This window comes from Typopeltis vanoorti, chromosome 12 (genome assembly GCF_054136105.1).
Source record: "Typopeltis vanoorti isolate ZY-2024b chromosome 12, IOZ_Tvanoo_1.0, whole genome shotgun sequence".
NCBI lineage: Eukaryota > Metazoa > Arthropoda > Arachnida > Uropygi > Thelyphonidae > Typopeltis > Typopeltis vanoorti.
Window position 1 is genome coordinate 63,169,957 of NC_143560.1, and position 23,396 is coordinate 63,193,352.

Sequence of the window (23,396 nt, forward strand, 5' to 3'; positions counted from 1 at the left end):
GGCAGCAACTGAACAAAACATGGTGAAAATTAATCAGATTGTCTGCAATGATCACCAATTAAGCATTCAGATGATAGCAGACATGGCGCACATTGATAAGGAGACTACGACAAATTTTGTATGAGCAATTGAACATGAACAAAGTCTGCGCCAAAATAGTTCCCAAACACTTGTGTCAGGAGCAGAAAGACGTCTGGAAACAAATTTGCACCGACATCATGGAACAGCTGATAGTGGAGCTGGACTTGCAGGAGAAGATCATCACATGTGATGAGACGTGGATTTTCCAGTAAGATCCAGAGACAATCGATGCACTGGAAAACTCTCACGTCACTGAGAATGAAAAAAGCAACAACGAGCAAGTCAAAATTGAAGACAATGCTGATCGGGGTTTTTTTTTAATATCAATGGAATGGTAATGGTTGAACGGGTACCAGAGGGTCAGACAGTTAACCAACATTAGTACCTTGAAGTTCTGGCCAAGCTGAGAGAACGAGTGACGAAGAAGAGACCTGATCTGTGGAAGAACAAGTGGGGTGTGGGCTGTCTGTAAAGCAGTATCTGGCTGATAAGAATATCCCAGTGTTGGACCATCCACCTTACTCGCTGAACTTAGCTCCATGTGACTTTTACCTTTTTTCAAAGTTGAAATCCACATTGAAAGGCACCCATTTTCAGTCAGTGGATGAGGTAAAGGAAAAAATGGAAGCACTACTGAAGCAGATAACACCTGATGATTGAAGCACTGCTTCCAACAATGGAAAATTCATATGCAACAGTGTATAGATAGAGGAGGGGAGTATGTTGAAGAGGATAACAATTAAGTTGTAAAATTGTAATAATAAACCACATTTTTGCAACCAGTCTCGTTATTTAATAGCCACAGCTCATAGAGATGACAACAACATAATTAATGTTATAATGACTAAGAAAACAAACAGTTAAGATCTTTCAAAATACTGAATATAAAATTGGTTATTCAGGCATTAAGGATTAGAGAAAGCCAACTTAGTCATTCTATAATAAGGTACTATAGTACATTAGTACCGTGTATGGGTAGTGGGTCGGGAAAGAAGGTATTTGTTCACATTTGATTTGTCATGAGTATTCATGCTGTAAATCCGTGTGTCTGTTCATGGGGTTAGTTTGCTTATTTTTCACTCGTTTCCCACGTGAAAAAAAACCCTGTACCTCTGTATGAGACTGGCTAGCTCACCCTTAGTCGAAGAGACCAGATAAAGGTTCCTCGTGTGATGGATGGAATCGAACCCAGGTCTTTCCACCCAAAAGGTTTTGTTTTTACTGACTGAGTTTAATAAAGCAATGAGCAACCCACACCTGCCCCTGCACCAGACTCTCATAAATCCACCTAGTCTTTGCCTAAAATCTAGAAAGCCTCTCTGGTTCATGGACGAACTCTCTTCTGTTGCCCTGCCATCAACACCTGACATGTGGAGAGAGTACTGGTCTAACAATCTTCCAAAAAACGGCTTCCTGGTAGAAGATCCTGTTGATAGATGACCAAATCTTCCTAGGAAGAGCAAAACCAGGCTGCATAGCACAGGGATCTTCTGCCAGGAAGCCATTTGTTGGACCAATACCAATTCCGTTGTTGGAACTACTATATAACACTATATTTCAAAATAAAAATGCACATAAATTCACATGAAATTTATGTGCGCTTTTATGTTAAATCATGAAATGCAAGAAGAAAAAAAAATTAAAAACACAGTCTCATGTTTCTGTTCATGTGTTCTCTCCATATGAATTCCTTTGGATTCACTCTCATAAGTACTTGAAGTATTTGAAGATTCCAAATGATGTAGTATGTAGTAAAAGGTTCAGTGAATGTGTTTTAACACGTAGATATGTTTATATTTTTTTCTTTGATCATTGCTAGAAGATTGAGATAAAAGATTGTTTTTCTTAGGAAACTGATGAGTATTGGGTCAGTGGCAGAAGTGAAGAAGAGGCATTGGATAAAGCTTCAAAAAAATTTGGAGTTTCTAAAAATAAAGTTTCACTGAAGCAAGGTGAGATATTTTAAGTGATGCAAATAATTCAGTATGATATATGAAAACTGTAAACATCTTTTTCTTGTTTAGGATTATTATGGCTTTTTTTTTTTCAGCATTTTTATTATTCATTATGCAGATAAAGTGATTAAAATTTGCTATTAAATTTTGCATTAATTTTGGGAAACACTTAAGCTGGTTAGTTAGTCATCAAATGGGCCAGTTAGTTGGGAAAAGATATTTCCCATGCAAACTGTTTGTTTACACATGAGTAAAAAAAATAAACAAGAATATAATTTCTTGTAAGTTTAATTTACTTTGTAACCAAGTGAAAAACTTTCTTCCAGTGTATTCTTGATATGTGCTTTGTTATCAGCATGAAGAAATATATAGCATGAAGAATCTATTCACTTTATGTCTTTGTTTTATATTAGTGATTCATTTTTATCTGGGAATAGTCAAAGAAGGAGGAGGCATATTACAATGATTGTTCTTGATGCATTATCAGTAACTTTCTTGGTATTAGTATCTGGAAATGCTAGACTTTTTCTCCTCTCCTAGGTGTTAATTTTGTCAGTGAGATATATTCTCTAGATCAGCGTTTCTCAACCTTTCTAAGCCCAAGGACCAGTAAAATGCCTAAAACAATTTTACGGACCACTAGTTACAGAGGCGTAGCTGGGGGGGGGTCCTCCCTGGGCGGCACTTTTTTGGCGTTTAAGAAATCTTGCCAAAAAACAGTTGCTGTCTATAAAACAGCAACTGAGTGATGAAATAGACTTTGACAATTTTGCAAACAGAAAAGCAAGAAAAATAACATTTTAGAATGTTGGAATTAAAGTTTTACTTCAAAAATAAACATAGTGTTTATAATTTTTTTAAAAACCTATGTAGGAATTACCAACATTTCAGGAAAAACTGTGCCATTTATAACATAATAAATCTAAAAGCATGTTTTGAATATATATGGAAACATTTTGAAAGTAAATGATTAAACATGTATCATCATTAAACAAAGTTTTAATTTTTATTAAACAAATGTTACTACTCATTTTTAATGAGATGATTGAGCTCGGCCCTTGCAGAGTTGCTGGATATCTGGCTCAATATTAGTCGACTTCAGTCGAAGATCGGCATAAGCACTAAGAAGATTTCTGTATTTTGTTTTTATTTGAAGGAACGATGAAAATCATTTCTCACAAAGATAGGTTGTAGAAAACTGCATGACGATTTTTAATGCTACTTCCGATAATTCAGGAAATTCACTTCTCACTGAAGGCGAGATCCAAATTCGAGCCAAACCAAGATCATGGAATTGCATTTTAAGTCCACTGTCACTTGAAAGCTCAATTAACTATTCTTTTTTCAATAACAAAAGGTCGTATTCATGAACTGTAAATTGTGAACCCACAGAAATTTCTTATAAAAGTTATTCGGAAAATATGTTTCAAAATTCCATTTCACAAGGTGGTCACAAACCCTTTCCAGAAACTCGGAATCAACAAAAATATCATTTTCCATTAAAAAGGATTCCAATGTTGGAAAGGGTGCAAATTGTCTGTCTTTTACCTAATTAATCCATAAAACCATTTTTTTCTTGAATGCCTTTATTTTGTCATAGGCATCAAGAACAGTTAAAGAATTTCCCTGAAGGGAGGGATTTAGTTCATTTAATTTCAGAAAATGTCTGAAAGATAGGACAATGTTGATAACGAAACTTCATCAACAAGGAGTGATGCAAAATCAGAATTATGTTCATTTGCAAACAATAAAACTTTGTGCCTTAATCGAAATAGCCTTGTTAGTACTTTGCCCCTGGAAAGCCAGCAAATTTCAGAAAGAAGCAAAAGTTGCATATATTCACTGCCCATTTCATCACAGAGTACTGAAAATAACCTGTTATTTAATGGTTGAGAATTTAAAACTGTGCTATACAACACTGTAAAGCTACTTAATAAAATTAAGTAGCTTTACAGTGTTGTATAGCACAGTTTTAAATTCTGGTGGAATTCCTTTGGAGGCTTAACACTTCCCTATGTATGAAACAATATATCCGATTCATATCCGGAGCTGCTTCCTTGACCATAGAAACAACCCCACTATGCCTGCCTGTAAGGGCACGCGCTCCATCCGAACAGAAGCCTATACATTTTTCCCACTGGATCCCTTTGTGTATTATGTACTTATTGAGAATGTGAAATATTTCTTCTCCAGTTGTTCGGGATGACAAAGTTCTACAAAACAGAATATCATCATGAATGTTGTTATCATGCGCATATCTTACGTAGCATATTAACTGCGCATCATCTGTAACATCAGTAGTCTTGTCTATTTGTAACGCATAATAAGGGCTCTTCTTAACTCTTTTGATTAACTGCGATTCTACGTCACCTGCCATATCATTAATTCTGTGACTGACAGTGTCATTTGAAAGAGGAATCAAATCAACATCTTTTAGTAACTTGTTTCCAAACATAGTTTTTACCACATCTTTTATAGCTGGAAATAGTAAATTTTCCCTGATAGAATGAGGTTTCCTTGTTTTCGCTATGCGCAAACTTAAGAGATAGGATGCTTCCAGTGCCTTGCTATTAATGGAACCCATGGCCGAAATTATATCTTTCCCATGATTTAATGGCCCTAAGCGTCACTGAAAATTCAGTTGGCTTATTTTTCACATCACGTTTAGTTTTTAAATGTCGTCGGAGTTTTGCAGGTTTCATGCACTCATTTTAAAACACTTCATAACACAAAACACATTGAGGTTTCTGTTCACTTTCATCTCCACATGTTGTAAACCCAAATTCCAAATATGAACTATTATATTTCCTGCTGTATTTTTCTTTGAACTGCTTGTTTCTTCTACTTTAATAGTATCATATTTACTCGCCATTACAAGACGTGCATCACAATTAGGATTAGCATCACCTGTTTCATTTGCTATTCTTTTCCAAGTCCTAGTTCTAGGCCACTTTTCCATTATTAAAAAATGTTTCCGAAAAATATATAAATACTGGGGTTAACTCACGACACACTTTGTCCAAGTATCATATAGCAATTCTGAAGATATACTGAGCCTTGGTTGAAAGAGGGAAACCTTCAATAATAAAAATCAATAAACAACAAGCAATTGGTTGAAATGTGGATAACACATGTTCACTTTGAATCTGACAAAACAGCAAGGGAAGACGGAAGCAATAAAACTATATTGTTGTTCACTTCAACCATCTTTTATTACTTGTCATTCTGCCGCTACAAATTTAGCGGCAGAATGAAGAATAATAAAAGAGAGGTGAATTGAACAACAATATTGTTTTATTGCTTCCGCCTTTGAACATTCTGATGCTATTTGTTGGTTTTTTTTAAGTCTCCATTTGGTTTCAATAATTTTTACTTACTTATTCAATTTTAAATTGTTTTGTTTGGATAATTAAAAAATATATATTTATTTAATTAATTTAAGTCTGCCTGTGGACCACCTGTCCCATTGTCGTGGACCACAGGTTGAGAAACACTGCTCTAGATCATGATATTTTTGAATTTATATATAATCTCTAGCATTTTCCTGTATTTCCTATTTTATGTTATCTGCTAATTTGAATTTAATTTTTCATGGCTGGCTTTGATATATTTCATCTAGTATAACATTAAAATTGTGACAGCTTTCTCATAATATGTAATTTAGGTTTTATGCAGTATCAAAGATAGTTTCATGATATAATTTACAGTTTTACACAAAATTTGCCGTGATTCGCATATGAGTTTGAAAGGAAATTTCTGTTACAAAAAATAAATAAATAATAATTGATTACTGTAAATAACCAGGTTAAGTGGTTTCTCAAAATTAATGCAAAATTTAATAGTTAATTTTAATTACTTTATCAATAATGAATAATAAATTTGCTGCAAGAGACCATAACAAGATGTAAGTTAATAGTTATAACACGCAGCATCTAAAAAAGAAAATCATCAAATAATCAGAACTTATCTCTCATCCAAATTGTACTATGATGATACGGTATGTCTAGTATGTCTGAGTAGTATATGCCTTAGTGATTCATTAACTTTTAAGTTAATATGACAGATTCAGATCTGGAATATTATTATATATTTTTTACTGTATCAATCCACCAACATCTTGGATTTCCTATGAGTCCCTGCCGACCTGGCAAAGAACACTTGTTTTGCTAATCTTTCTTTTCCCATTCTGTTTAAGTGGCCATCCACCTAAGATTACCTCTGCTGGCATACTCCTGGATACTTACAATGTCAAGATCTTTCCTAATATCCTCATTTTTAATATGAGATTGCCAGTGATGCTTTCTGTTCACTTCCCTAATCTTTCTCAGAACTCTCATATCTATAGTCTCTTATTTTGTTTTTATTTACATTTTTTTCTAACCTAGCTGTCAGATCCATGTGTTAAAATTGGAAAATTTTAATGTCCCATTTACTCGATATAAGTGTAGCATTTTGAAAAGGTATATGACAAGGTGCCAAAGGGCACCTTGTCATATACGTTTTCCAGATGAAACTTAAATACCAATCCCTTTTATATTCCTATGATATCTCAATTATTTGTATTAAAGTGAAAATCTGATCCTGACAACCCAGGATCAGATTTTCTTCCCAGAACTGGGAAGTTCAGAGGAAAATGTGCATTCCATGCATCGGCAGATTAGTATGAATGCAGGTGGAGCAATTATTATTACTGCAGGCTTCAACTATGGGGATGTAGATTGGAAAGAGGAAAGGACATATCAAGATGTAAATGGAATTTATACAGTTACTAAGAAATAATTACCTGAAACAGCACATGATAGAGGTGTTGGATCTGTTAATATCTTCAGAAGATCTATCTGTAACCTCAGTAGCAACTCTACCTCCAATAAGTGAAAGTAAGTAATGACCATGCAGTCTCGTCTTGAAAGTGGAATTCAGCTTGTGGAATTCTGAGTCAAGAAGGAGTTATGTGGAACTACAAAGCTGGCGATTATGACAAACTTAGGTGCAGTTTGGAGCAGTGTTATGGCATAAGAAGCTACATGAAATGAATGTCAGTGGTCCATGAGAAATGTTAGGGATTATTTGAAAGAGACAGTATCAGACAGAATACCCAAGGCAGATAAACCTGGTAGGGATTAAGTGGATGAGTAGCAGTATAGAGTGGGATCTGCAAAAAGAAAGAAAAGAAAGAAAGAAAGCATCGTGGGAGGAATATAAACAAAAAGATGATTAGCCTGCTTATGAACAATACAAAGCCCAGTCAATAACTGTTACTAGTATGGTAAGGAAAGCTAAATCAGATTCTGGGAGAAAGTTAGCTAAGTAGGCCGAAGTAAATTCAAAAGAGTTTATTAACTATGTTGCAAATAAGAAGGGAAAAAAAAAATTATGGAAGGATGGTAGGAAAGTGACAGATGCAGAAGAAACAGTTGAGTTACTAAGCGATCACTTTGCAAAGATACAGCCAGGTTGTGACTTTGCATTTACTAATGTGATAGAAGCTGATATGAAAGTTGAGGTAGATGAACTGGAAGTACTCAACATATTGCAGAATATCAATGTGAATCCAATAATGAGACTGGATGGTATATCAGCTCATGTGCTATGAGAATGCACAAGAGAACTGGCATTGCCTCTGATGAGGTTGTTTAATCTAAGTTTCCGCTCTAGCAAGGTTTCAAGAGGTGAAAAGAGAGTATGATAGTTCCACTGTGTAAAGGTGGCTCCAAGACAAGAAGCAAATTACAGACCAGTTAGCATTTCTGGTCTGGTGGTTCAAGTATTGAAAAAGTTGGTTAAAAGTAAAATTCAGGAATGGATGGATAGGAATATAATACACTATAGGGGACAGTGTGGCTTTGTAAAAGGTAAGTTTATTCACATTTTATAATAGGTGATATCAAAATTGGACACCATGATATTGCTTGACTTTGCAATGACATTTGACAGAAAACTATTACATAATTTGGAACAAATGGAAATGGCTATGAGGCTGGTGGGGGGGGGGGGTGAATGGTGACTAGCAGAGTAACCACATGGCTCTGTACTAGTACCATTATTCTTTAATTTGTATAGCAGAAGATTTAAGGGGGAGATATTTAATTGTTTGCCAATGATGCAAAACTGGATAGAGCAATAGTTGATAAAGGTGATGTAGATATCCTGAAGGATGATTTAAATAAATTGGCAGTATGAGCAAAGGACAATGGTTGTCAATTTAATGTTGCAAAATATAAGGGAATTTAAAGTTCAGAGGACGAATTGCAAGATTTCACAAAATAGCTCAGAGAATTACTTGGATGTTGAAGAAGACATTAACAAGTAAAGATAGGGAGGTTATTATCCCTCTTTATAAGGTTATGATTCGGCCACATCCATAATAAAGTTTAACAGTATAACTAACTCCAAGAGGAAAAAAATTGAACATTTATTAAACTCACTAAAGAAAAATATACAAGCAGCTAGATGGGACTACTATGTGTTCCCCCCTCTTCCTGCCACCCCCCTCCCTCTAGCAAACTTCTATATGGAGCATTTTGAAAACCAAAATTTTTGGCGTCATGGTCCAAACACTTATAGATATATTTTTGGTGCATCTTAACAGCCAACATCCTAAAATAACTTCACCATAGAAAAAGAAAATAACAATAGTCCCCCCCCCCTTTTTTTTTTTAGATATACTAGTGACTTCCTAATGGCTCATTATCCTTCTCTGTCTACAGATGCTGGTAGGTATTTACATAAGCAATCAGACCTACCTTTCCCAGCAGTATGTCATCCTCAAGACTTACTCACTGAGCCAGAACTATCTGTTCAAATGACACAGCTCTTGAAACTGAGCTTAGGAACCTTTGCAACACCTTTTTAGCCAATGGCTACAGCCCATATAAAATAGATAAAATATTTCATCCCTCCTGCACCCAACACAGAGAATCACAGCAAAACCATTCCCATTCCATATATTAAGGGTTCATCAGAAAAAAATAGCCAAAGTTCTTTGCAAATATGATATTCAAACCTTTCATTTTATATGTTCTCTTAAAGATCAACTGCATCCGCTTGAACATCTAAGAGTATATAAAGTTCCTTGTGCTTGCAAGTTAGTGTACTTTGGACAGACTGGTAGATCAGTTAACATATGCCTTGAAGAACATAAAAATTACATCCAAGATCATCTGTATGGCAAATTGGGATTGACTGCTGCACACAGATTTGGTCATCTGGATTTCTTGGAGAATTAAGAGTTCACTCAAGAGATGAGTTACCAAGCTGGTGACAGGACAGGTCTTTGGAATGCTCTCTATGAGGATAGATTGCAGGTGTGTGGGGTTGCAGAGTTTAGTTACCAGGCAGGGGAGAGAGGACATGATAAAAACTTCTAAGTTACTGAAGGATACTATAAGATTAACACAAAGGAAATTTTTCAGTACATGAGGAGTAAAGGGAGAACAATGGAAGTTGGGTAAGCTATGGCCAGTAAGGGTGTACAGATTAGGTTCTTGCTTTGTGATGAATGAGTGGAATAGACCTTGACCATTTTGTTTAATTTGAGTATCGGGTCTGGGTTAGTCCCGAGCGGGTGGAAAGAGGGGAAAATAGTTCCACTGCATAAAGGTGGTTCCAGGACTGCTGTTGTGAATTACCGACCGATTAGCATATCAGGAATCATTGTCAAGGTCTTAGAGAAAATAGTCAAGAGGAAAATACAAGATTGGATAGAAGAAAATGGGATACTGTATCGGGGACAGCATGGTTTTGTGAAGGGTAGGTCATGCCTCAGTAACTTGCTCACGTATTATAACACAGTGCCGGCTGAACTGGATAAGGGTAATGGGTTTACGGTGATTCTACTGGACCTTGCCAAGGCCTTTGACAGGATTCCACATGGAATTCTAATCAGTAAATTGCGGCATATGGGAATGGACATAGGGTTGGTGAGATGGATAGGAGGGTGGTTGACGGAGAGATATCAGAGAGTGGTTTACTCGGGAGTAGAGTCCACAAGACGGCCTGTGACTAGTGGTGTGCCACAAGGATCTGTTCTTGGACCACTGCTGTTTAATTTGTTCATAAATGATATAGGAAATGATCTGAGAGGAACAGTTCATTTGTTTGCCGATGATGCGAAGTTGGGTAGGGCAATAGTGAATGTAGATGACGTCAAAATTTTGCAGGATGATTTGGATAGATTGGAGGTCTGGGCTAAGGAGAATGGATGTCAGTTTAATGTGGCAAAATGTAAGGTTATGCATTTTGGGGTGAAAAGATTAGCGGTAGTTTACTGCATTGGTGGAACCATGCTCCAGGAAATTGATGAGGCACGAGATTTAGGAGTGTTGGTAGATAAGGAATTGAAATTTAGGGGACACATTGCAAAAGTGACCAAAACAGCTCATCAAATCACTTGGTTGCTGAAGAATACGTTGACAAGCAGAGACAAGCAGGTTATTGTTCTTCTGTATCGAGCCTTGATAAGACCCCATCTAGACTACTGTGCTCAGATTTGGTCACCTAGGTTTCTTCTTGATGGGGAGGAGGTGGAGAGGATCCAGAGGCGAGTGACCAAGATGATAGCAGGTCTGTGGAATGAACCGTATGAGAACAGGTTGAGGATTTATGGGTTGCAAAAATTGGTTGATAGGCGGAGGAGGGGAGATATGATTGAGACATTCAAATTACTCAAGGGTTTCTATAAAATTAATTCAGAAGATATTTTTGCGAACAGGGCTGGTTGTGGGAGGACTAGGGGACATCCATGGAAACTGGGCAAAAGTGTGGTTAGTAAAGGTGTTAGAGCTGGGTTCTTTACTTTTAAAGTAGTGAATGAGTGGAATGCGCTCCCTGAGTCTGTGGTGGATGCTGTGACAGTGAATGAGTTTAAGGCGAGGTATGATAGATACTGTATGAATGTCAAATAGTTGTGATGAATATGATTTGGGGCCTCCCTCGATGAGTCTAATGACTCCCTGGAGTTGCCCGTAATAATAGTAATAATAGACCTCCAGAGATAGTTGTGAGTGCCCCAGTGGTGAATACGTTTAAGTAGTGGTATGATGGTATTATGTGAATTGTCAGTAATGAGTAGCGCATGTCTCCCGTGATGAGACTTTTTGATTCCATGGAAATGTCCATATGCCAACCAATTCTCATCTGTGCAAGATAGGTTGAGTCCCCTAATTAGGGGTTTAAAGCAATTAATGCAGCTGGCTTACCGTTCCTCTGCTTATCTCCTAAGGGCTAGTATCTGTGGCTGTAGAATTGTGTGTTCATGGGGGACATGCTTTGAGAGACGAAAAACCCAACTTTCCGGGAGAAAAAGCTGATTAAAATGCATGAATATTTACAAAGAACAATTATTCTGCTTATGTTATTTTTTAATGTTTAGATAACCAATATAATGAAGTTTTTTTTTTTTGTTTTGCTTTAAAATGGACAGACATACATTGTTTTTATTTTCTTTACAAAGAATTTTATTTTTGAAAATAGTTTTTGATGGATTTGTTTTATAGGTCCACCAATATAATAAAACCGACATGTCAGTCAATGAATAAACATTTCAGAATATTATATAATTTTAATTATTTTAGCCTCCCCCCCCCCTTCCCTTCACTCTTAAAAAAAATGACCTGGGTTGGTGATAAATTATATGGTCACCTAACTATAGCTAACATCGTTATAACAGATCACTATGGCAACTTATAGTCCTGACCAGAACCATAGACACAATGCTACTCTAAAAAGAAATTCACTATAATAAAGTTTGCCCTACATACAAGAAACTATTCCTTTGAGTCCTATAAGCTCTTTGTAGTAAGAGTCAGTTGAACATTATTAATTTAAACTTAAAAAAGTTTGTAAGCAAACTACTCTTGACTTAAAATAATTTATTTTTCTTTTTAAGATGAGGATGTGCTAGATACGTGGTTTTCATCAGGACTGTTTCCATTTGCAATATTTGGGTGGCCAGAAATGGTAAGTTAGCTACAACCTACTTTACTGAAAATACTTGTATCTCTAGAAGAAGCTAAGAAAAATTATGGAAGAGGAACTTGTAAAGCAAACTAGTACAGATCAAATAGGGGTTGTTAGGATCAGATTTACACATTAAAATAAATAATTTGATTAATTAAAACAAATAAGACCCTTATCATGGGACTATGACAAGAGTCTTATTTAAGTTTTATAGACCTGGAAAAGGGGTATGACTAGCTATACCAAAAGTCAACTGAATAAAATTATATAGAATTAGAGAGAAATTAGTCAGAACACTAAACTCACTGTATACAAGACAATGTTCAAATTAATTTTAACTTATGGATCTGAGAACTCAATTAAAAATATAACACTTGATCTAAATTTGGTGACCACAGATATGAGAATTTTGAAAAAATAATATAGGTAAGTGAACACGTGGCAAGAATGGCAAAGCTGTATCCCAAATGTCCCAATTTTATTACAAATTCCAACATCCAATATTAAAAATGAGGATATTAGGAAGGAACTTGACTTTATTAACATTCATGAATGTGTGAATAGAGTTAATCTAAATTGGTATGGTCACTTAAATAGAATGGGAGAAAAAAGGGTAAGTAGTTTTTTTGCTGGGATGGCAGGAAAATAGGTCCAGTGGAAGAAGACAGTAAGAAGCATCTTAGAAGACTGAAATATGAGCTCTGATAATATCGGAGTCCTGCCAGATAACAAATTAATATGGAGGAAAATTGTTATAGAAATCAGTAATAATGTAAACTTTTCATGTAGTACTATCATAATATCCTGTACATTTCCTCAGGGTACATATTAGGAATTTGACTATGATGAATTTCCCTTTATGAAACTAATTCTTTGTTTATTTGTTTCCATTTCTGTTCATCTTGAGAATATTTGTCAGCACAAAGTTTGCTATATTATCACAGAATGTATTACTTCTATAACTTGAGGTATTGTTATATATCATATACTTAGTGGACTCAGCAAGCTATAATACAACAAAGAAGACAAAAAGTGCAGGAAAATTGCAAAACAATTGTAAAACTTAAGAAGAACCCTAGTGACTGTAAAAGCTACAAATCAGTAGTTTTGACTAGCACTCTCTGTAAACTAAACAAAAGAATAATACATACCAGACTTATGAATTGACTCTTAGAAAATAACAAGATCAACTTCTACGAAACTGCATGCAGGTCTCAACACAGTACAGAAGATCAGTTATTTTATCTTTACCAATCAGTCATAGATGGCTTTCAAGAAAAACCACTAAAGAAGACCAATATTCTTGGATCTCACAGCTCCCTGCGATCGCATCTGGAGACAAAAGTTAATAAAAATTGCATACGATACTGAAATAAGGAGGAATGAATTAATCTGAATTTCAGATTTCATGAAAGGAAGAAAAATTAAAGCAAAAGTTAATGGAATTTATTCCAACATGCATGAAACTTGGGCTGGAGTCCCACAAGGTTCTGTTTTAAGCCCACTCCTATTTCTCATCTATATGAACAGGATCCATCCTCACATAAAAAATGACACAAAAATAGCATGCTATGCAGATGATATAGCAATCTGGCACACAAGCTGAAAAAGTCCTAAATAATTCAATAAAAGGCTTAGAAAGATGAGCAAAGGAACTTAAACTACAGATAAACCCAGAAAAAACAAAAGTGAGCATCTTCTCCACTGATAGAAAAAATATACACAATTACAACCCTCAAATTAAAATATATAATACCAAAATAGGAAAAAACAGTCTCCAAAATACTAAGCCTAACCCTAGACACTGAACTGAGATTTACAACTCATATTACAATATATCTAATAAAGCTCTTAAAAAAACTTAATATCATCAAAAGGCTTTGTGGAACAAAGTGGGATGCAAAACCGAAGACACTCAAAACTACATATATGGTACTCATACGACCCACTATGGAATATGCCTCATCAATCTGGGCTCCAGCTTCTACTAGCTAAAAGAAAAACTTGACAGAGTACAATCAAGAGCAGCAAAAATTATCATAGGTGCAGTCTCATCCACAAATAATTTAAAAGCTCAACAAGAGTGTGCGCTTCACATACTAGAAGACAGAAGAAAACTCTTCACAGTTAAATTCACTAACAGGATCACATCTCACTCAGTACTTTTGATGCCTGGACAAGAAAATCTAGACTAAAGAGATCATCTATGTTACAATATGATCAAGAAATTAGAAAACAGATTGATTTAGAGCACTTATCCATTGAAATAAGCAAACAGCCATTCTTTTCCACAATGATAAACTTAAATCTCCTTGAACCTTGTTCAAAAAAAGGATTCACAACAAGAAAAAAAGAAAGAAAAGGACTTGACACTATACATCACTTAAATAATCCAAACCATGTCATTGCCTACACTGATGGATCTGATGAAGCACTCAACTAAGGAGGTTCAAGTACCTAGAGGCGAGGAAATGCAATCAAAACCACAGCTGGCAAAATAGTTTCAAACTTCACTTGTGAATTAACAGCCATACAAACAGTTCTCAAATTCTATCTCTCAAATCCAGTAATAAGCATTACAGAAGGAATAACCATCTACAGAGACTCAAAATCTGCACTTGAGGCATTAAAAAATGGAAAAACAAAACTCACACAGGAAATTCATGAACTACCAACAACCTTAAATTTGAAAAATAAGAACTGCACACTGCAATGGATACCAGTCCATGTAAATTTTGGAGGCAATGAAAGAGCAGACAGACTAGCCAAAGAAGCAAGGTACTTACCTCGAAAATTACACCCACTATCACTAACTAATATTAACTCTGTCACCAAAATAAGATTGGTAAAACAAACTATCAAGAAGAAGAATGAAATCAGTGAAATTAATGAAAATAGAGAAATAACCGCATTCATCACTAGATTAAGGACGAAACTTTTTAAAGGCATGAAAATTCAGCCAGACAGTAGTAGGAGCTATGAAACATGCAAAAACTGTCCTGGAATTGAACTAACACCTGTCCATATTTATACTTGTCCAGCAATTGCTGATGCTCTACAGAAAATTGGCAATAACCCTAGAGAAAATCTCTACTCCATCAAAGTTCAACAGATTGCCAAAACAGTTCTACAGATCCACGATCATATCTAGAAACTCTTCAATGCACTCAACAACAACAACAACAGCGGACTCAGAAGGAGGGTTGAGGATGAATGGTGAAAAACATTTGGTTTTCCACCAAATAGTTCAGGCGAGATCAGGACTGTATGGAGGGTGTGGTAGGATATCTATGTTGTTCTTCTGCAAAACGTCCACTGCACAACCAGCAATATGTGGCCTTGCATTATCGTGGTGCAATAAGAAGCCATTCTTCAGCAATGGATGCTTCCTTTTGACGTGCTGTACCATTGTCCGTAAAACATCCGCATAATATGAGCCGTTTACAGTATTCCCGGGTTCTTACAGTGTGTTGGTGAACAATGCCTTCGTAGTCAAAAAACATTATGGTCATAATTTTACCAGCCGATTTTACAGTTTTTGTTTTCTTGGGGGTAGGCAAAGATGGATGCTTCCATTCACTACTTTGTTGTTTCATTGTAGGGTCATAGTGATACAACCAAGCTTCATCTGCTGTAATGATGTATTTTAAGAAGTTGTCGCCTTCTTGTTTATCTTTCTTTCTTTCCATTCTGTACACACACATCCACTCGATGCTGAATTTACTCCAGTGTCAAGAGTTTGGGAATCCATTGGGTGCAAACACGTTTCAGTCCCAAATGCTCAGTCATGATTGAGTGAACACTTCCCACAGAAATATTCAGGACAACATGCAGCTGGCGTACTGTAATTCTGTGATCCTCCTTGATGATAATCGCTGCTGTGTTGATCATTGTCTCTGTGATGGACGTTGAAGGTCTTCCCTCACGTTCAAGATCTTCCACATTTTGCCTTCCTTCCTTAAAAGTTTTATGCCAGCGAAAAACACTTGCCCTCGACATTGCTTCATCATGGAAAGCTTCGCATATCATGTTAAAAGTGTCCGATGCCGATTTTTGCAAACGCACACAAAATTTAATCGCATAACACTGTTCCAAGGATGCTTCCATTTCGACGACTGGTCGCGGCTCATAGGCACTCCGAAACAAGCTTGCGTTTAGTCACGTGACACTCTGGCACATCAGCCCGTATATGCCATCTATCAACCTCCTTTGTTAATACAGACAGCAACATTTCTTTATTCCACAGAAATTAATAAAGCACATCCCCTTGCAGAGATGTATGATGCTATGCATTAAAGGAAAGGGCCACTACCCAGACCGGTTTCGACCTTAATTGAGGTCTCATCTGTGAAAGTCAGACCCAGAGATGCCAAGATCCCGCAGTTAATTAAGTTAACTTCACAAGACCTCAATTAAGGTTGAAACCGGTCTGGGTAGTGGCCTTTTCCTTTAATACATAGCATCATACATCTCCGCAAGGGGATGTGCTTTACATTAAGGGAGATACTAAGCAAAAGTGATCGGAGCTTACTCCACCTTTAACACAAGTTGCCTCAGACCTGAACTATGTTCAGGTGCAAACTTGACTTACTTGTCTGTTTGCTTACTTGGGAAAAAGGATTAAAACCAAGTTTATAAAATTACTTGGTATCTTTAATATATATAGTATACCTTGGGTATACTATATGTTAAAGATGTAAAAAACTTTCTACATCTTTCTCTCATCCTGAGATTATTATTTAATAAGGTCAAAACACCTTGTGGCAGCTTGTTTAGGTAAAATTTATAAGCTCTGCATTACTTCAACCTCTGGCTCCCACTGACAAGACCTCAATTAAGGTCAAAACCCTTTCCTTTAATGCATAGCATCATACATCTCCGCAAGGGGATGTATTTTACGTTAAGGGAGATACTAAGGGAAAGTGATCAGAGCTTACTCCACCTTTACCACGAGTTGCCTCAGACCTGAACTATGTTCAGGTGCAAACTTGACTTACTTGTCTGTTTGCTTACTGGGGAAAAAAGGATTAAAACCAAGTTTATAAAATTACTTGGTATCTTTAACATATAGTATATGCAAGGTAAACAACTTTCTAAACCTGAAATTGTTTTAGGGGAGAATGGAATCTTATATGTTGCAAAGTTTTTTTATATATTTATTTCTGTCATAGGGATTTTGATTACTTTTTATCATTTTTTGGTGGGTAGGGGTATAGTTTGTGGATTTGCATGATCCAATCTTATGCTTTCTGGTTTGGTTAGTATGATTGATTGAAGCCTTAGCATACTGTGTTAAAATTAATAGTTAACCCAATAGATCCTTGTCATTGGTGGAAAATTTGTGCATCATCGTCAAATTCCTGGTATGTACCCTCAGGGGATGTACAGGATATTATCATAGTATTATATGAAAAAAAAAGTTACAGCATTACTTACTTGAACAATATCCTCCAAATTAATCTGTTATCTGTTGACAAGACTCCAACATTATCATATCTTATATTTCTGTCTTCTGAGCCACTTTTTACTGTATCAATCCACCTACATCTTGGTCTTCCTCTGGGTCTTTTTCCTGTCAACCTGACAGAGAACACTTGTTTTGCTAATCTTTCCTCTCCCATTCTATGTTAGTGACCATACCACCTGAAGTTAGCTCTTCTAATACATTCCTGAATGCTAACAATGGCAAGTTCTTTCCTAATATTGTCATTTTTAATACGATACTGCCATTGATGCTATCAATTTGTTGTATATTCGAAAACTAGCTGCACAATATTGCTTTTTTTGTACTGAATGTCAGTAATGAGCTTCAAAGTGTACATAGTTGTCAATATTGTTTGCTTGTGATGTAATTTTTGATACTTATTGTTTCGTGCAAAAAATTCAGAATATTGTGTTAAAATTTGCAATGCATGATATTCTATAATGCTCTAAAGTGAATAGAAGATTTTGTTTATTTCTTGTAATATATTTAATGACATCCATGTTCAAGGTTAAACATCACTGTATACATAATTTTTCTAATATATGATATTTGGAGTGAAATCAGCAAATGAAGTGAGCAATCTCTAAATGAGTTCTATATCTTGTAATTCCATAGCTGTCTTAGAATTCTTTGAAACTTCAGTATTTAATTATATTCGAAAACTAGCTGCACAATATTGCTTTTTTTGTACTGAATGTCAGTAATGAGCTTCAAAGTGTACATAGTTGTCAATATTGTTTGCTTGTGATGTAATTTTTGATACTTATTGTTTCGTGCAAAAAATTCAGAATATTGTGTTAAAATTTGCAATGCATGATATTCTATAATGCTCTAAAGTGAATAGAAGATTTTGTTTATTTCTTGTAATATATTTAATGACATCCATGTTCAAGGTTAAACATCACTGTATACATAATTTTTCTAATATATGATATTTGGAGTGAAATCAGCAAATGAAGTGAGCAATCTCTAAATGAGTTCTATATCTTATAATTCCATAGCTGTCTTAGAATTCTTTGAAACTTCAGTATTTAATTTTCTATATTGCGCATATATTAACTGATTTTAAAGAAGATGGTAGAATTGTAGATGCCATTTCACTTAATGAGACATCAGCCTTTCTTTGTATGTAATTCCCAAGGGGACAGCCAGCAATACTTAATTATGTATTGCTACTGCAGATTTTACTGCAGTAGCAATACATAATTAAGTTTATGTGATTACTAGTTTTCTATTAAAAAAAAAAAAAAGAAAAAAAAAACCAGCTAACGCCTTTTTATTCCCGTATATGGGGAGTAGGCGAGGCCATTTAGCCCTATCTAACTTTGAGACTAAGTGGGCAGTTCAATTTCCACTGGTACCAATCAGAGATAGATGGCCCAAGGCTATCACTAATTAAGCAGTACACAGTGAAGAGAGACGGCTCAAATGTGCCGCCATCTCGTGGTCCCTAACCCTAACACAATATATTTAATGTCTGAAATAATGTTGGTTCTATGGTCGATTTTCTTGAGTTTACAGGACGAAAAACCCGAGTTTCCGGGAGGAAAAACCCGCTTGCCCATGCCAGAGATCGACTAACTTGGGAACCGGTCGAAAAAAGGCTTAGAAAAATTTCCTCTAGTCATCGACTAGACTCGAAACCAAATCTTCCTTCGTGCAGCCAAGCGCCGTGGTGTGCAAACGCCACATCCACTGAGCTACACAGGCTCTCTTAACATTTCTTCTATTAACATTTTTCTTCTAAATTTATTTTTAGAAGAAACATTTGCAATGTTTCTGACACTGTCATATTTAACATTTTGATCTTATGAAGTATCTGTATCTTAGATCCTTCTTCCTCTTAGTCTTTTCCTTCCATTTTAGCATCAGACATCTCATTTGCTAGCCATTACTCTAATTCTGTTTAAGTGACCATATTACCATGGATTAGCTCTGCTCATACATTCTTGAATGCTAAAAATGTCAAGTTTCTATCCTAATATCTTCATTTTTAATATATTATACTTGACAAGAAATTGTATTCTTATTTTAATCCTTATCAAACTGTAAGTAAACAAAAGCGTGAGCATGAAGATTCATGACTAGTCTGCTCATATATAGAGGCTGTTGGCTTTGCATCCCTTAATGTGTATTGCTGTGCATTAAGGTAAGTGTCACTGCTAAGACCAGTTTTGAGCTTTAGTGGGGATTTCACTGGATCAGTATCCTCAAGATTTGAAAAAACTCGTGAATAACTTTAAAAAAAAGTCACTCTCAATAGCTTAATAAATCTTTTAAATATCTCTTTTCTAAAAACACTCTAATGGACCTAAACCCTCACACAGCCATAGGTAAAGCCTGCTTGCACACCAAGCTCCAGTTCTATGTAGTAGCAGGAGGCAAAAACCCACTACATGCAAAGCATCAGCTTCACATGATAGCAAGCAGAGCCTGCCAGCAGACAAAGGTATGGTACTGTTCCTGAGAACCAGAGGGATTCCCCACCCCGAGGGTAGCTTCCAGACAAACATATAAAATGTCATTGGTGAGAGGCAGACAGAGGAAGATACTAAAGCTGAATCAATGGAGGAATGTGTGTCACCGTATTAGTAAAATAGTCTAGATCAAAGAAACTTGTAGGACTATTTTTCATTTGGTTATGAAGTATATTATACTTGGACAAGAAATTATAGTCTTTTATCCAAGTGTAAACAAACAAAGTTTGTGCCTGAAGTATTTTCAGGACTGAAGCAACTCGTATATATAAGCTAATGATTTGAGGATTTTACTTCAGGACTGAAAATACTTCACACCTTATTATTAAATTACTCTGGATTAGCAAAAGTTGTTGGAATTTTTTTCACTTGGTTATACTATAAATTAAAGATACCAAGAAATTATATAGTTGGCTTAATCCTTTATCCAAGTGTAAGCAAACAAATTTTTCACCTGAAGTATTTTACTTCAGGAATGAAAATAATTCAGGTGCCAACTTTGTTTACTTGTATAAAGGATTAAACCAAGTATATAATTTCTTGGTATCTTTAATTTATAGTGTAATCAAATGAAAAAACTCCCAACAACTTTCTCTAATCCAGAGTAATTTAATAAGGTATGACATCTTTTGGCAACTCGTATATAAAAATATGACTTTTGCATTATTAAACTTTAGTATCACCTCTGGGTCTGCCTCCCACTTACAAGATCTCGGTTTTTGGCAAGATAAGTACTTTGGTTTTCTTTCATTCATTTTTCACTTTAATTTATTTTACTGGTGCTAGTGGTGGTTTCATCCCCACTAGCACTGTTTCTTTTAAGAAATATTAGGAATGCTGGTAGTGCAGTTAGTATCTGCATTATGGGATTACTTTTAGTGGTATTACTGCTGCCATTTATAGTTGCTCAAACAAACATCGCCTCTGGGTCTGACTCCCACTGATAAGATCTCGGTTTTTGGCAAGATAAGTACTTTGGTTTTCTTTCATTTGTTTTTCACTTTAATTTATTTTACTGGTGCTAGTGGTGGTTTCATCCCCACTAGCACTGTTTCTTTTAAGAAATATTAGGAATGCTGGTAGTGCAGTTAGTATCTGCATTAGGGATTACTTTTAGTGGTATCACTGCTGCCATTTATAGTTGCTCAAACAAACATTTGCTTGAGCAAATGATGTAGAATTATTTGTGTTTTTCAGATGGTGGTGTAGAATTATTTCTGTATCGCAGGATTATTTTATTCTCAGTCTTACGACTGAAAGTTTTTTTTCCTTCCAATTAAATGCCAAGGTTATAGTCTTTTTCCTGCTTGAGATAATGGTACCAATTCCTCCAAGGGTGTGAACTCTAGGAATTGAAATTCCTGGATGTGAAGAAGCGAGACGGGTAATTAAAGTTTTAAAAGAAATAGTCGGCACAAACAAGATTTATTCTTTCACACCTTACGGCAGAGGGAAATATTTAATTTAGTTAAAGATGTGGAAACAAGGGACAAACTATTACAGGAGTTTACTTTCGAAGGCAGCACAGTTATTCTTGTAATGGTCGGGAGCAAGGTAAAAACAGTAAAAATTGAAAGATTGCCGATAGAATATATAGAGAATAGTAATGAAATTCTTATAGACATTTTCAAAATTGGGTAAAATTAGTAATATACGAAAGGGTTTGTCAAGTGAAGATCCAAATTGGTTTTCTGGTGATGTCACCTTCACAATGGATATGAAGACACCTGTACCAAATTTTGTCAACATCGGTACAACCCGCATTATGGTAAACTATCCCGGAGTACAGCATCAACACCTGCATTGCCATTCATACAATCACTTATGTGGTAACTATCCCAAATTGAAATGTTTCAACTGCATGGAGATCGGACATATCACTAATCAGTGCTTCAAACCCTGTCAGAAATGCGAAAATTCTGAACACTGCGTTAACACCTGTCCTTTTAGAACTTTCGTGGAAAGAATGGGAGCTCCTGTAGAGTCAATTAGAACACCATATATATATATCAGAGAGGCATAATGGAGTTTCTGGGTCTTCCAATTCAGTCTAGTAAAGACGTTGCTTTTAAGCAAACTACACTTGGTAAAATCACAAAAAGTGCATTACCAAATCAATTAGAAATTATCCCCAAAATTCCAGATCTGCAGGAGCAACTTTTCCAGTCAAATACTGATGGAACATCAGTTGAAATGACCAATAACGAACCTAAAATAACAACTAAACAAGTAGGCAATGAAATGCAAAAACATTTAACTGTTCTACAAGGAGAAAATGGAGAAGAAACAGAAAAGCAAGTAAGACAACTGAAAGAACGTAATATGCAGACAAGATCATCAAAAAGGAAAGACGGATTAATAAAAAAAAATTAAAAAAAGAACTACAACTAAAAGAAAAAGAAGTAATAAAACATGTAAAGATGGAGAAGGCTGTGGATCATCAAATGAAAACTCTTCAGGCTCAGAAGAGTTTATGGATTATGAGAACCAACTTATACTAATAAAGAGAAAGCAACAGATACAATTAAAGAAAATATAATAAAGTTTACTGATTCAAATTTTTCTCAATACAGTTATCATCTACATGAAAAGAAAATAACTAGCTTCCAAATCAAAAATGACAGCCATCAAATTGAAGTAATGGAAAGCAACTGCAAAAAACTGGAAAACAGTTTACAAGAAGCAGGTCACACAATCGGGTAAGTCTTTAACTTCTAAATTTTGGATGAATCCAAAATTTAGAAGTTAAAGACTTACCAGTGACACTTCAATAATCATAACATCTCCTTTCTGCATTGCCTCATTAAATGTACAAGGATTCCATAGGCAAATTAAACAAGAAACTATATGGGAATCATAAATTTAGTTTAATCCTTTATCCAAGTGTGAACAAACAAAGTTTGCGCCTGAAAATATCTTCAGGACTGAGGTAAGGTAGTACAACACCAGGAAACTCATAGCAAAGGTGGCCAAGCTACCATCACTCCTATCTCAGTATCTCCCATAATGCAAAACACATCTCCTTCTTTCTCTAAATCGAGAGTAATTTAATAATAAGGTGGCACACCTTATGGCAACTCCTATAGGTAAAGATGACCTCTCCATTGCTTCTGCCTGGTATCTCGACTTCAGGGCCTGGCTCCCACTGACGAGACCTCAATAAAGGTCGAAACCGGGATGGGTAGTGGCCCTTCCCTCAATGCATAACATTATACAAGGAGAAGGGCCAAACACATCTCCATTAAACACATCCACAAGGAGATGTGTTTTGCATTATGGGAGATACTGAGATAGGAGTGATGGTAGCTTGGCCACATTTGCCACGAGTTGCCTGGTGTTGTACCACCTTACCTCACTCCTGAAGATATTTTCATGTGCATACTTTGTTTGTTCACACTTGGCTAAAGGATTAAACTAAATTTATTATAGTCTAACCAAGTG

At 35.7% G+C, this 23,396-nt stretch overlaps 1 protein-coding gene across 1 annotated transcript in view; it reads left to right on the forward strand.

Annotated features, from left to right (window-relative positions):
• Window positions 1-23,396, forward strand: part of ValRS (Valyl-tRNA synthetase) — a 464,082-nt gene that overhangs the window by 291,037 nt on the left and 149,649 nt on the right. The window contains exons 15-16 of the mRNA XM_090401956.1: window positions 1,931-2,033; window positions 11,923-11,993. Of these exons, the coding sequence (XP_090258082.1) occupies window positions 1,931-2,033; window positions 11,923-11,993 (174 nt within the window). The remainder of the gene's footprint in view (window positions 1-1,930; window positions 2,034-11,922; window positions 11,994-23,396) is intronic.